This window comes from Cicer arietinum, chromosome 7 (assembly GCF_000331145.2).
Source record: "Cicer arietinum cultivar CDC Frontier isolate Library 1 chromosome 7, Cicar.CDCFrontier_v2.0, whole genome shotgun sequence".
NCBI lineage: Eukaryota > Viridiplantae > Streptophyta > Magnoliopsida > Fabales > Fabaceae > Cicer > Cicer arietinum.
This window is the reverse complement of record NC_021166.2, coordinates 2,257,746-2,272,255: the sequence shown is the minus strand read 5'-3', so window position 1 is coordinate 2,272,255 and position 14,510 is coordinate 2,257,746. Positions and strand designations below refer to the sequence as shown.

At 32.7% G+C, this 14,510-nt stretch overlaps 1 protein-coding gene across 2 annotated transcripts; it reads right to left on the bottom strand.

Moving 5' to 3' along the window:
* Positions 1 to 520: 520 nt before the first annotated feature.
* On the bottom strand, positions 521 to 12,254 carry LOC101493991 (ribulose-1,5 bisphosphate carboxylase/oxygenase large subunit N-methyltransferase, chloroplastic). 2 transcript variants are annotated; one of them, XM_004507791.3, is made up of 12 exons: positions 11,950 to 12,253; positions 11,352 to 11,431; positions 10,846 to 10,974; positions 10,328 to 10,622; positions 10,086 to 10,204; positions 9,743 to 9,875; positions 7,639 to 7,715; positions 2,873 to 3,070; positions 2,100 to 2,289; positions 1,779 to 1,957; positions 1,408 to 1,508; positions 521 to 969 (listed from the first exon to the last, which is right to left on the bottom strand). In XM_004507791.3, exons 2-12 carry the CDS (start codon positions 11,421 to 11,423, stop codon positions 819 to 821), a joined length of 1,644 nt encoding a protein of 547 aa, XP_004507848.1. In that variant the 5' UTR covers positions 11,424 to 11,431; positions 11,950 to 12,253; the 3' UTR covers positions 521 to 818. The 2 variants fall into 2 exon arrangements, with proteins under 2 accessions (XP_004507848.1, XP_012573448.1); XM_012717994.3 differs by lacking the exon at positions 2,873 to 3,070 and having other exon boundaries at positions 11,950 to 12,254.
* Between the last annotated feature and the right edge of the window lie 2,256 nt (positions 12,255 to 14,510).

The window sequence follows — 14,510 nt, the reverse complement described above, 5'->3', positions numbered from 1 at the left end:
CATCTAATTTAAATCTAATTTAAAGATTAACATATTTGCATTTCAGTTCGATTTGAATAACAATTCAAAAAAATCCGATCTAATTCAAATTAATGCAGTTTACATTTGATCAATTTTCGATTGATCTAAATTACAATCTATAATATATTATTTTAATAATAATAATAATAATATAATAAATTTTAAAATAAAATATTATATATAATATACTAAAAATTGATATTACAAAATAATACGGCTCAATTATATTTGAATTATATGAAATAGTAATAATTTTTTTTTAATAAATTAAAGTTATTAAAACTAAAAAATAATTATTTAATATAATATTTCATATTAATAAAAAATAAAAGATTAAAATTTATAAATATAATGATTTAGATCGATTTTTAAAAATAAATCCAAAGTTCGATCCAAACAGTTTTTACAAAAAAAAAAAGCTCTAAATTCAATCAATAACATGAGTTTTTGCTGTTTTTAAATTTTTTAGATCGTTTTACTTTTTTTGACCATCACTATGTAATGCAACGAGCATTATTTTCTTTAAGCGAATCGGAGGCATTTTACATGGTAGTTTTTATACTAGACTACACACTTTCAAAAGAATATACGTGGCGTCAATAGCTATAGCAAGCAAATTCTTACTAGTATCCCTGAAAAATATTCTGGAACTAAACCACTTTTCAAACCGAGGAAGACATTACGAGCTGCACCGTGCCATATATCGAATGACAGCAAAACTCATTTTGATTTTTATCATCAATCAATATATCTAAATCTAAACTAAGATCCAAATGACCATATACGGCTTGGAGCAATTAGCCTAGAATGTCTTCAGCCATGCACTTGAGCAGTTCATTCTTCAACATGCTGAACCCATTATGACATGAAGTTGACACAGAATGGGCAATTCGTCTTTGTAGATTCTTATAATCCACGGCCATTTTTTCATCCCAATTGAAGCTTTCTCTGAGAACCACAAAAATATTGTGTCATCAGAAATAACTTCATCATTTATTCAGTAAATTACCAACAAAATGCGTGTTTGGGTAACAGCTGAATACAACTTCTTGAGTTCAATTAGAGTCTACGAAAAGCAATTATGCAGTAACATAGCTGTTGAGATAAAAAGTTTGGTGGATAAGTTACTAGAATTGATTTTAAGAGATGTAATTTTTTAGTTTTTCAGTGAATAGAATTTACTCTAATGAGACTAAGTTATTTTTACACCTAAAAAATGATGATCCAAACAGAATCATTTTTTCTAAAATCGCTTTTAAAATATCATCATTACCTAATACAAATCAATTCTTTTATCCTCCACTTTTTTAAAATCAATTATTTAACCTCAATTTTTTCAAAATCATTCCATTAAAATCTAAATCAGATAGACTCTATGGCCTTCACCTGTTATCAAGATCGATATCGCCCATATTGTCCATCATGTCATCAAAGATGTATGTAAGATCTCCAAGAACTTCCAGCTCATTTTCTAGGTTTCCTTGCAACTGTGGAAGAAAAATATTTTGTCGGTTAAAAAGTTGATTTCAGTAAAATTTGGTAAACTATGTAATATTTAAACTATAGTAGGAAATAGGAATTTTGCCCAATATGCGTTTAAGTAAGCATTTAAGGGCATTTTATTTTATGTTTTCTTTCTATGCAGAAGGTCAAACCAATTAAACAATGCAATGCATAGAAAAATTTCAGAGTAAGAACTTTGGGTAAAATATAAATGTTTGAAAGAAAATTAAGATTAGAAGGAGAAAGAACAGTACAAAAGTCTTTGTTTGCAGCAAAGGACTTCGAGATCTCCGAAGATGATCCAATAATGGAGAGGGAAGGCCATAATAGAATATGTCGTGATTGGTAGAGAGCCAAGTGCCACGCACCATGTGAGTCGCCCAATTAACCACAGGTTTATTCTCAATAGAATCAACATCAGAACCATCAATGTCTGCAAATAACAATTAGAATATTTATCTGATATACAGCACCAGCTCAGTAAACTTGCAATAAAGACCCATTAAATTCTGCAAGGGACGTGACTTGAGAATTGAGATACGTATGGCTAGAAGGGAATAGGGTGATAATATTACCTAAAGGAATAACGTCATATGGGTTGTCTCCTTGAGGTACGAAACCATAAAATGTTATTAAATGAGAGCTGGATAAGTTCCCGTAGCTTAAGCAGCATTCTTCTCCAGCTCTGCATGGTCTTGATAGACAAAATTTCAATGAATTTGTTGAAGGATCTACTTTGCCATAGTGCATAATATGTGGGTGCAGCTGTTGTCAGAAACCAAAAGTGAAATAAGAAAAATAACATATAGAGGCCCCAAACATTGCCTCGTTACAGTACAAAAACCTCAGGCAACTGACAAACAAGAAAAATAATGTGCACAATCAGAAACATTATAAACCAGAGAACTTATATTTAGATATTACTATAAATCAGGCAATTCATGAGCAAGTAAACAAATATAAAAAACATCATCATTGATATCACAGAACAGCTCACTCCAGTACAAGAATTAACAATTAATTTGTAAATCAATTTCACTATTATGGAGTGAGCTGTTCTGTGATATCATCGACTTGCGTGAGCAGTATCGCATGGGTACCATCGACTTGCGTTAATGATCTAAAATATATATATATGCAGTAGTAAACCAAGAAATTCCATCCCACTCCCAGAAGAGTATGCTACTCTTGAAAAGGTAATTAACAGCCATTCTATTTTGAATTCCATTATCTTTAAATTCCTAATTACTTAATGAATGTGATAAATACACAATATTCAGGGCGGAAGGAAAGAAAAAAAATGAGAAAGAGAGAATTTACATCGATGCAACAAGAAGAATTCACATACTGAATGATTAAGAAAGCCAGCAAGAGGGATCAAACATGTCCTCAGCTTCCCATCTGAATACATTATCTTCATGCTATTGGAATACCAAAGTTCACACGCCCATAAAAATTTCTCCCACGTGTACAGCTCTGGAGGAAATATATCAGGATAACCATTGCACAAAGGTGGAATCAACTCATCATACTGAGCATGCAGGTGCTGCCACAAAAAAGAAACAACAACGTAAATGTCATTGTTTAAATGGTATGGGTGTTCAGGGATAGGTTTTTCCAAAAATCTTAACCAAATCCCTCTTCTCTCCATTTATATGGTTTGGTTATTAAATCTAACTACTTTCTTTCTTTGATCCAGTTCCCAATGGGTTTACAACTGGTTAAGGCATAAAGCCAAATTTAAGACCAGTTGCGTGGATGATACTGTCCTTACACCCTTACACGTGGCAGATGATCAACCACATAAGTAAAGCATCAAGAACAGTACACAAACACCTTTGTCGATCCTATTTTCACATCCTACCAAAGTTTTTTCTTTTTGACTTCATATGAATTGGTCGTGTGAATTGAACCAAACCCAACACCTGTGTTGCTTGCTTCTTCCACATGGCACATATGAATTAATCGTAAGTCAATTTCACTATCATTGGCAACACATTATCAAGAACCAAACTAAGCATCGGGGAAAAAATAAAAAATTAAAAAATCCTATCCTAAAAAAGTATAGAACCAAAGCTGTAGGTGTGTTCCTGCAGAATCACATACTTGCAAGTCACATGTAGGTTTTAACCTTTCACTTTTTAGTAGCACGTGACTGGCATCACATTACAATATCAGGAACAAAACTAAGCATTAGATCATTAAAAAACTAAAAAAAACATACCCTATCCTATAAAACGTATAGAACCAAAGCTATAGGTGTGTTCTTGTGGAATCACATACTCGAAAATCGCATGCAGTTTGTGAACTTTTCACTTTTTAATAGTACATTTATTTGTTTCATTTTGACACGATGTGTTGTCATTCAAAATGAAAAAGAATTCAAATCCTATTATCCTATAAAAATATTAAGGCTGTTCATTTTAACTGGATTAGCAGCTCAACCATTTTAACAGGAGCAGTGACTCTAATTCTCTTGCTCGACTCCCAACCTCTCTTGCTTGGATACGATGGATAGAGTTGTTTCCTGTTGCTGCTAAACACCAGTTCTACTACTACCCGCAATATTTCCTATAATAATATCTCTCTTTTGGTTTTATGCGGTCAACCTTTAGCACTAGAAGTACAATTAATCAGTAACAAACATGTACAAAGATGAGAATATTATCATTTCTAATTTGATTGTCACTTCATGAAAGAATAATAGATACTAGATAGGAGCACAAGTGCTGCTAGACCTTATACATTAGGATAAATAGATTCCCCGTTCTTTGAGTGATGTTTAAATTACACTCTCATCCTCTAAAAGATTAATATGTGCTCTGTTTTAATGTAAACAAGTCTCTTCAAGGTAGCTTTTATCTTTCTGCAACTCTAAGCATCATTAGTAGTACCAGCAATATGAGCCAAGTCACAGGGCAGATCCTTAAATGAGCCCTCATTTAAACAAGCTGTCTGTTTAAGGATAATATCTATCTGTGGCTCATATTGTTTTAATTTTCAAATTAATCGGATAAAGATTAAAGGGGGATTAGAGGGTTTATTTTTGGTTAAAGGGGGATTAGAGAGTAGTTAGGATAATTTAGGGTAGATGGTTAGTTAGATGGAATATTATGCATAAATAGAAAAAATAAAGAGAGAGTGTTACGAACCCAAGAATTGGATTCCAATGATTTAGAGGAAGAACATTAATATTTAGAAGAAAAAAAAAGGATATGAGAGAATCTCTCCAAGAACATGATACATACACAAGCAAATACGCTCCTGCAATGGTTTACACCACTCAATTTTTAAAGTTGTTAAAAGATGATTTCAGGGGTGGAAACTTCTATTTAAAGACTTCCAATACATTAGGATAAGGATTAGGTCCAGGTAACTAACTAATAACAAACACCAAAACAATTACACCTATACCACCACTAACAAACTCCTAATTGTTCCTATTTATATATCCTAACAATACACCCCTCTTCAAAACAACCTTGTCCTCAAGGTTGACATATACTAAATTTTTGTTCAATGGTTAAAATTTAAAAATAAAAAATCTCTTCCAGGATCCCCTTGTTGGAAGCTTGATGAACCTGCCGCCACCAAAGGAAATCCTTCTGCTGGAGCTTCAAAACCTCGTTGTTCCCTTTGAATTGGTGTATAAACTTGTGACCCAAAAACTATACTATATGATCTGTTTTGGATGCTGTTTTTAGCCAAGAAAACATAGCACTGTTGCTGCCTCCTGTATTAATGCGTGGAATTTCATCTTTATGACTCATTTGCTCTACTTACCATCTTGATTTTGACCCATTTAATCCGTTGCATAATTGACCCTTAAAACAGTACTATATGCCCTGATTTTGGTGTTTGCAATGTTCACCTTAAGCTGTTCAACATCCAATAGTTCTGGCGGAGGTGCTTGGATCTCCTCAGTTGACAAGCACAATTCTTGATTTGACAGTTCAGACAAAGATATAAGGCCGGTAAGAATCCTTTGAAACCCAAAACCGGTCTCGTCACTACCACAATTCTGCTTCTCATTGTACTTTGCCTTGCCACCTAACACGAACCACTGGCTCTCCCTCGACAACCCTTTGTGGCTTTCATCATAAATCTTAGAAACATTTTCTGTCAATTGAATCTGGCTTGTTGATGTTGTATGTCTGTTCTTGATAGAGTCTTCCATCTCAGTAGTGGACTTTGGTTTCTCCTTGAATTCCAAAAAAAATTATTTGATTTTACAGGGCACAAGACTGGTCAGAAACTGTTCTGACACTGTTCTTGATTTATTTCTTGATACCAGAATTAATTCCTTGATTCCAAAATTTCTTCTATTCCCACCTTCAGTAGCTCTACGTCTGTCTTCAGTTCTTGCATCAGTTTGTGACGTTTGCTGACCCATTTCTCCTTCTCCGCCTCAAAGTGATCGACATCGAGTGGTTCCGGCAGATGTGGTGGCTCGACTAATGCCAGCGATGCAGTATGCCCGTAGTTCTCCACAAGCAGATTGATGACCGACTGTTTTGGCAGAGGTGTTTGGATTTCATTTGTCATCGTGCGTGATTCTTGATTTGACTGTTTTGACAAGACACATTGCTGGTCAGAATCTTGAGACCAAGAACCGGTTTTGTCATCCTTGTGTTTACCTTTCTCTTCTTGTTTTACCATTTCACCAAGAATTTATTTGTGGCTTTTGTCTTCCTCTGCCTTACAACCATTGTTTCTCCTTCCAAATCTACGGATCAAACCTGTGGAAAAAGTTTCCCAAGCTGGATTGGGTTTTCTTGATCCCAAGAACGAAACCAAAATAGTATCGAAGCATCCAAGTTCATGAACGCCCACTGCACTCTATCGAATCCATGATTTTCATGCTCCACAAAGAACTTTACAGCCCTTGCAACCCACCCAACAGGATCAGTCCCTGAAAAGTTGGGCAGCTCCACCTTCTTGGCCCACCAATCCTTCATTTTCATGAACATTGGCGCTCCCTCAAGATCCAGCCGGTCGGACCAATTGTTAGGAACCCAAGAATTGGATTCCAATGATTTAGAGAACAAACACTAATATTTAGAAAAAATTAAAAATAATGGGAGAGAGTCTCTCCAAAAAAATGATAAACAAGAGCGGATACACTCCTACAATGATTTTCTCTTCTTGTTTTACCATTTCACCAAGAATTTATTTGTGGCTTTTGTCTTCCTCTGCCTTACAACCATTGTTTCTCCTTCCAAATCTACGGATCAAACCTGTGGAAAAAGTTTCCCAAGCTGGATTGGGTTTTCTTGATCCCAAGAACGAAACCAAAATAGTATCGAAGCATCCAAGTTCATGAACGCCCACTGCACTCTATCGAATCCATGATTTTCATGCTCCACAAAGAACTTTACAGCCCTTGCAACCCACCCAACAGGATCAGTCCCTGAAAAGTTGGGCAGCTCCACCTTCTTGGCCCACCAATCCTTCATTTTCATGAACATTGGCGCTCCCTCAAGATCCAGCCGGTCGGACCAATTGTTAGGAACCCAAGAATTGGATTCCAATGATTTAGAGAACAAACACTAATATTTAGAAAAAATTAAAAATAATGGGAGAGAGTCTCTCCAAAAAAATGATAAACAAGAGCGGATACACTCCTACAATGATTTACACCACTCAATTTCTAAAGTTGCTAAAAGATTATTTCTAAAGGAATGGAAGCTTCCATTTAAAAACTTCCAATACATTAGGATAGAGATTAGGTCCAGGTAACTAACTAATAACAAACACCAAAACAGTTATATTTATACAACTACTAACAACCTAGGAACACCACCACTAACAAACTCATAATTATCCTTATTTCTATATCCTAACAGAGAGCAACACAATTCTATACATTTGATAGCTTGTGAGCAAAAGGAGAAATCCTTTCCGAAAGGGGAAATCCTTGGAGGAGAGACTTCTCATTCATTCAATACAATAGTTTTCTATTTTTTTTTTTACATTGTTACTATCAATATTCTGTTTCAATCTCTCCATTTAAATCCTGAATAAACTAATTACTTAAGTTTAATAACTTTACTGCTCCTCATAGGAAGGCAGAACCTACAATCTAAAAACAATAAAAAGGTCAGAACTGATTACCTGTCTTGCTTGCATTATCTCTTCAAACAGCAAGGTTCCATCTAAAATTGTAATTGCTTCAATCCCAAAACTCAATCCTGCAAATTAAATACAAGAGATATTTGAAAAAGCAGGGAAAGGAAATATAATAAAGGTCAGTGGACAGTGGTTTCCAGACAAATATGCTATATACTTAATGTTACACTTTTCTATACCTCAAGCCCATCTAATTAGCCTAGGTACCTGGTTAACTTTTCTCTTGATATATCATTTGGTGCACTTAATGGTTGCAATACAATCAGACGTAGACTACCAGAAGGTCACAATTCATGAACAAATAGTTTCATTAATGTCATTTAATAAAAATGAACTTATTATTAACTATAATTTGAGTATAAGAATACATCAAGAGGAAGAACCTGTCAAAAAAACAGAAAACTCCAAGAAAGACTAGCAAATAAACGTGTATCATCTGACGTACAAATCTCAACCTCATCATATGCTTGTACTTAATATTGAATTATCTCATAGCTCTTTCGTTATATATATATATATATATATATATGGGGCATATCAAGTGAGAGCAAGTGTTATTGTGAGAGCATTAAATCATAGCCATTAGATTTAAATTCCTTGATCTGCACATACCATTTTATTCACTCCCCTATGCACCTACTTTACTTTTTTCTTTCTCTTTTCTCGTTTCACGCTCTCAATCCATGTTCAGAAAATTTAATAAATGGGATTTTTTTTCCTGGAAGAATGAAACAACAGAGGAAGGAGCTAGTATTGTTCGTATACAATTGCATGGTGAAGATTTCTTAGTTTTCCCATTATAAAAGTTTTGAATCTCAACCCTTTCATCATCAATAGAAAAAAAAAATCTCTATAGTCTCAAATCCAACCCCCTCTATATCTAATATTTTTTTCTTCATGTTGCTGATAAAGATCTTAAATGTCTCAGATCTACCTAGTTGCAATGCAACTGAATCGAAAGTCAACACTTTCAAATGGGGCAAGAGAAAAAAAAAGGATAGGATTGTGAGAGAAAAGAAGGAGAAATATGTCATTGTGAAGAAAAAAGATGAATGATTTGAATTAGTGTTTAATTTGAATTTCTTCACAATTGATTAATCAAAAAAGAAGAAAAAAAACAATGAGGGAGAAAGTATGTGCTGGGAGTTGTTACAGAATTTTCATGCGCGTGTAGATGGCAATAAAGATAAATGAAGTGTAGGTTTTTTGGGGAAAATAAGATCTCAACCGTTGGCTCAAATCTAATGGCTATAATTTAATGCTCTCACCTCTCACAATAACATTTCCTCTCACTTGATATGTTATATAAATATATATATATATATATATATATATATATATATATATATATATATATATATATATATATTTTATGTTCATACTTACCCTGTCTGATTTTATTATGTATAAATATGAAATTATATATATATATATAATTGTATAATTTCCATGGTTAAACTTACCATGTCAGACAACCACGATCCCCCTTTTTTGATATGTTGATCATCAAGTTGTTTTTGTTATAATATTAATATCCTTCAAGTGCATCAGGTTTCTTTTGCAATAAACCAATAATGTGTGATTGAATAAACATCAAATAAAAACTGTATGGATTACATGTTTTTCACAAAATATTTCATAATGTGTTGTGAAACAAGCAAGGCCTGTATGTTGCAAGTCTCCCTAACCATGAAGCAAGCAATTTCACAAAAATGATATCCCTCAACAGAAACCTACTGACAATGTATCCACTTCCTCAAGCTTAAAAGTAAAGGCATACCACTCTAGTATATAAGGCCAAAACAACTAAACTGAAGCATAAAAATTGTACTTCACACATAACTCTTGCTTCAATTAGATAGAAACATCACTAACTCTTCCATCACACAATAAGTGCCCTACTCAACAGTTCCGTTACTCTTGCATCTCACAACTCCTTTTAATTTGGAGTTACTTTAGTGTGTATTGATCAAAGCCCTATAAAGCACAAGTAAGTTCTTCAAGTATAAAGGTAGTATTTTGCATCACAGTGACTTGATATTGGTGATCTGCATAAAATTTATATCTATGTATAGTCTAGTACGCTTACCTGTATTAAATTTTTCTGGAAGTGTGTGAAAGTAAGTTTTGAATTTTGAATCACAGTTGTACTTCTCTTTCATACTCCATAATAGCAATATTGTCTCAGAAGATATGCCATCAATCTCTTTTAAGAGCCGATACTGAATTGGATAAGGACAATTATATCAGTTATTAAGAACATAAGAATGGACATTTTAACTTGCATCCTATTCCTATGTGACATTTATATTCTCAAAGCGGAAGATAAATGAGGTGCAGTATAAAATAGGTATTTATATCCAATTCAACTCAGAAACAATATAGCACCATTTTAAATAAAATACTTTCACTTTTTGAACAAGGGCACATACCATATCAGTTTCAAGCACAAGCTCCTCAGAAATGATAATGGACGCAGGAATTTCTAAAGCAATATCTCCAACTTTTAGATCTTTCCCTGCTATCATGCCCCGACCTGCTCCTTCAACATCTGTGTAAATTAAGAGGAGAAGAAATATGTATTACATATCTTACAGATAATACATGTGAAAGGAAAGAAAACATTCTTAAATGAGAAACCAATTGAAAATCACATAATCACAATGAAACTTACAAGCTATCTTTAATTGTGTCTTTACACCATGGCTTTTACCCCACTCAACCAGGCATTCTTCTTGGTCACAACTGTGGTATTTTTCAATTACTCCCTTCACATTATTTTGGTCCCCAAAATCAGAAATTAAATCAAGAATTGTTTCCCTTAAACCTTGCAAGATATTTGTATGGAAATCTGTACAACTAGAAAGTGATTTGTCGGTGAGCAAAACAATTGAATTGAGAGCCTCCAACTCATTCCTGGGGCTGTAAAACTCCACTTTTGTGTCATCTTCAGCAAAATAGAGTTCCAGCTGAATAGATAAGAATGCAGTGCATTTCAGTTTTCTATTTATTAAATAGATAAGAATGATACTTTGATCGTATATTATTTGAAGAGTAAAATGAATCTTTTGACCTAAAGATGTGTGGGGAATCCAAAGAAGACTACCACAACCCCCTAACTATAGTTTCTCCTTAGAGTTATACTGTGTATCAGAGTATATATCAGAGTCGGAGAGGAGAAAAAGAAGTAACCTCATTTAGCTGCATGATTCTTGCAATCTGGAGTAAGATCCTTACAGTATCATTCATCCAAGCAGGTCCTGAGGAGCACCTGAGATATATTCGTTCCTTGGAACTAAACCCCTTACTTTGTAGTAATTTCTGATAAAACGATCCAGATTAGTTGTTATAGTAGAAACGGCTTGGAACTTTAGTTCAATAAAATCATAAGCAATTAAGGAAATCCCCAAAAAAGATAAACAAGAGGCAGATATTAGCATATCTTAGTGACTTAATCATTGTGAAATTATATTGCCCTCTAAGTTTTACACTTATATTAACTTGGAGTAGTTTACAGAATTTTTATCTTACGAACATGCATTTTATTTAATCATGCCATATGGAAGACTCGCATCACTTTTTACTGATAAAGGAAATTTTATAACAAACACAAATTAGCTATGAACTATAAAGATTAGAAACAATAAAGCATAAACTTAAACAGCATTTAAAAAATAACTCGATTATCTTATATTTACCTTCTTTTTATCAAAGAAAGGATCATTTTCAGATAACTCAAGAACAATTGAGCACTCCTCATCAGTATCCATCACTGCAACTGCATTCAATAGTTAGAAGTCAGACAATAATCTCAAGTCAATACCAGAACATAAGCAGGAGTTCCTCATCAAAAACCTATGAATCACTATCCCTGATTTATCATTAACAGCTTTAAGATTAGATTAACTATACTAGATCAACTAACATGTGTAACTAACTAATTATCAAGGATAACTAACTAGTTGATCTAATAATCAAGGTATGAAGAACACCATATCTTAATCAAATTATTTTCCGTTCCAACATATTCTTGTATTTCTGGTAATGTGTATACTCGTATCATGTACAAACCCTAGGCAAAGCCATTCTAGTACGTACTTTCCACAATCACAGAGAATTCAATATTGAATATAGAGTAGGAAATGAATATCATGTAGGCGAAAAGCGAAGAACAAATTGAATTTCCGCTATCCTTGTTAGTATGTATAATGATTATGCATTACTCAATTTCGTTTGAAACATACAAATAATGATAACGAACAAGAATTGATATTAGAATTTGAGAAGAAAAAGTACCAGAAAACAGTATGGTCCAAAAGAAGTTGCGATAGCTTCAGAGATGCTAAGAATGGAGAAGATAGTGAAGTTTACTTTGTAGTTTGCTTCTCTCTCGACTGAAGCCGCCAATGGAGGAAATGAGAAGGAAATTGAGCGGCAAGAAAGAGTTGTGTAGCTTGTTAGGAGCTTTGCCCTCGCAGTCTTGAAAATTATATGGATCCAACGGCTATGCAGTTGCCATCATGATGGTCCAGTATACTCTTTCGCTTCTGTCCGGTTTGGGTTTTTATTTTTTATTTTTGCTTTTTCTGATAGGGAAGTTTAACATGGACCTGATGCAACTCTGATAAATAAATGCAAATAACTATGATATGATACCTTAGTATTTGGAAAATTTTGCTGTTTTTTTTTTTAAACATAAAGTTTGAATTTTGAAAAATATTTATATTTTGAAGGATTTTTTCAAATTTTCTGAACGTATTGGTCTTTCATAAAACTTAAAAAATATTTTTCAAAATGCAAAATTATAAATTTCTAAAAGACATCTATATTCTCAAAAACATTTTTTAATTTAATATAATTTAATTTCTAAAAGACATCTATATTCTCAAAAACAAACTCAAAGACATCTATATTCCTAAAAAAGACTATGATATAATTTAAATTTTATAAAATACATTTGCATCTCAGAACATAAACTGAGTTTGATACATTAAAAAAAAATAAAACAAAAGTTAAAATACAATGTGAATAGAAGGGCAAAAATTAATGGTATAGGACAAAACTTTCTGTTATTCTTTATGTTTGTGGGCTGATGGGCCTATTATGTTTGGTCACATTTTGCTGTAGGCAGCTACTACCTACGACCCCAATTTTACATCCACATTGCCTCTCTAACAATTAAAAGGTCTAGTACATGTTTGGTAATCTGTTGAAAAAATTTATTTTATAAAATTGATTTTATTTAAATTGATTTTATGTCTAATTTCAAATTAAAATAAATTATAGAAGCAAAATTAATTTTATTTAAGAAAAATCAAACATGTTAAAATTAATTTTACACATCTAAAATCAATTTTAATTACTTCAAATTTAGAACCACACAAATTTAAAATTTTATTCTCAAATTTAATTCTACCGTAAAGTTTGTGAAATCAAGTCATCTCATCATAAAATACAATGTTTAATCCTTATAAAAACATAAATCAAAACATGTTAATCTAATTGTGAAATTTGCGGCATAAATAATTGTTTTCTTCCTAAAACGTGACTTTGTTGAGTTTGTTGTAAGATCGTGCTCATAATTGTAGAACTCAAAGGACAATTTGATCGCCATAATAAATCTAAAAGGTCACAATTTGGTCCCAAAACAACTAACCTGTAAATTGTAATTTATCTTTCTTCTTCATCATTAATGACATCCATTAATGTATTTGAACCTTCTATTTTTTAATGATACTTCTTTTCAAAGTATTCATGATCGTTCATTCAATTCAATTGCATTTTTACTATTTAATGTGAAATAAGTAATTTAACTTAAACTTTTCAAAGACCACATATTAATTACGCATCAAATTAGATATTTTAATTCAACATTTATTTATCATTAACACATTTGTTTGTCCCTGCACTAACTCGTTATCAACCACCCCCAATAGCAACTGAAACAGAAGCAATATCTTTAAGGTTTCAATATTGTAGATTAACTCTTTAGCAAGAGATGAAGGCATCAATTTACGTTTTCTATTTATTAATAATTAGTCAAATAGAATACAAACCAGCCTATCATTTTTTTCCACTCTACTACTCTACTTATTAATTTGCAAAAAAACATTAATATCAACTCCTAACATAAACAGTGCATGTAAATACATAAAATGATGGTTTTTAGATAAATGCTCGTTTAGGCAATAACTTGTCTTGATCTATGTTTTACATCCACCTAAAGTTGTTTTTTTATTTAAAGGGATTAAACTCAGTTTCTGTGATTTTTTCCATGAAGAATAAAATTTTATTTATAACATCATTTTTAATGACAAAAATATCTATAATTATCTCCCTCGCCATCCCTTTTCCGATCAAGTGTCTTCAATTAATAGAGAGCGGAAAATCATTTTAAGGGATTGGTGAGTTGATTTTTTTCTTTTTCTATAAAAAAGAAAATAAAAAAATATCTACAAATTCGAAAAATGTAAAACTATTTTTTGTTATAAAACTAAGAAAAAAATGCATTCATAACTGATTATATAATTAAAAACAAAACAAACCATTTTTTTTTATCGGTGATTTAGACGGACTTAACATGGGGAAACCTGATTCAACCCATATTCCGTGAGTCGACTCACAATGATTCCATTGGTGAGTCATAATAAACCGAGTTTGATGTAACACCACTTTGACCATAGCTTGTAAATACCTCCTTCACTATGTTGACAATCCATCCATATTTCATGGTTGCTGAAGGTTACAGAAATAAGCCCAATGCATCGTTAAAGGGTTGTAAGCATAACTCGCCTAAAAGCCATCTCTAAAAAAGTATGTTAAAATCAATCTCACCCTACCACCCCATAGATAGGAGG

What these genes read in the sequence shown, in the direction of transcription:
- LOC101493991 (XM_004507791.3), bottom strand. Translation starts at nt 11,423, where the DNA reads ATGGATACTGATGAGGAGTGCTCAATTGTTCTTGAGTTATCTGAAAAT. An exon ending in CTTTCTTTGATAAAAAGAAG is followed by an intron (nt 10,975 to 11,351) that starts GTAAATATAAGA and finishes TCGTTTTATCAG; the next exon opens with AAATTACTACAAAGTAAGGG. An exon ending in AGATAATGCAAGCAAGACAG is followed by an intron (nt 3,071 to 7,638) that starts GTAATCAGTTCT and finishes TTTTTGTGGCAG; the next exon opens with CACCTGCATGCTCAGTATGA.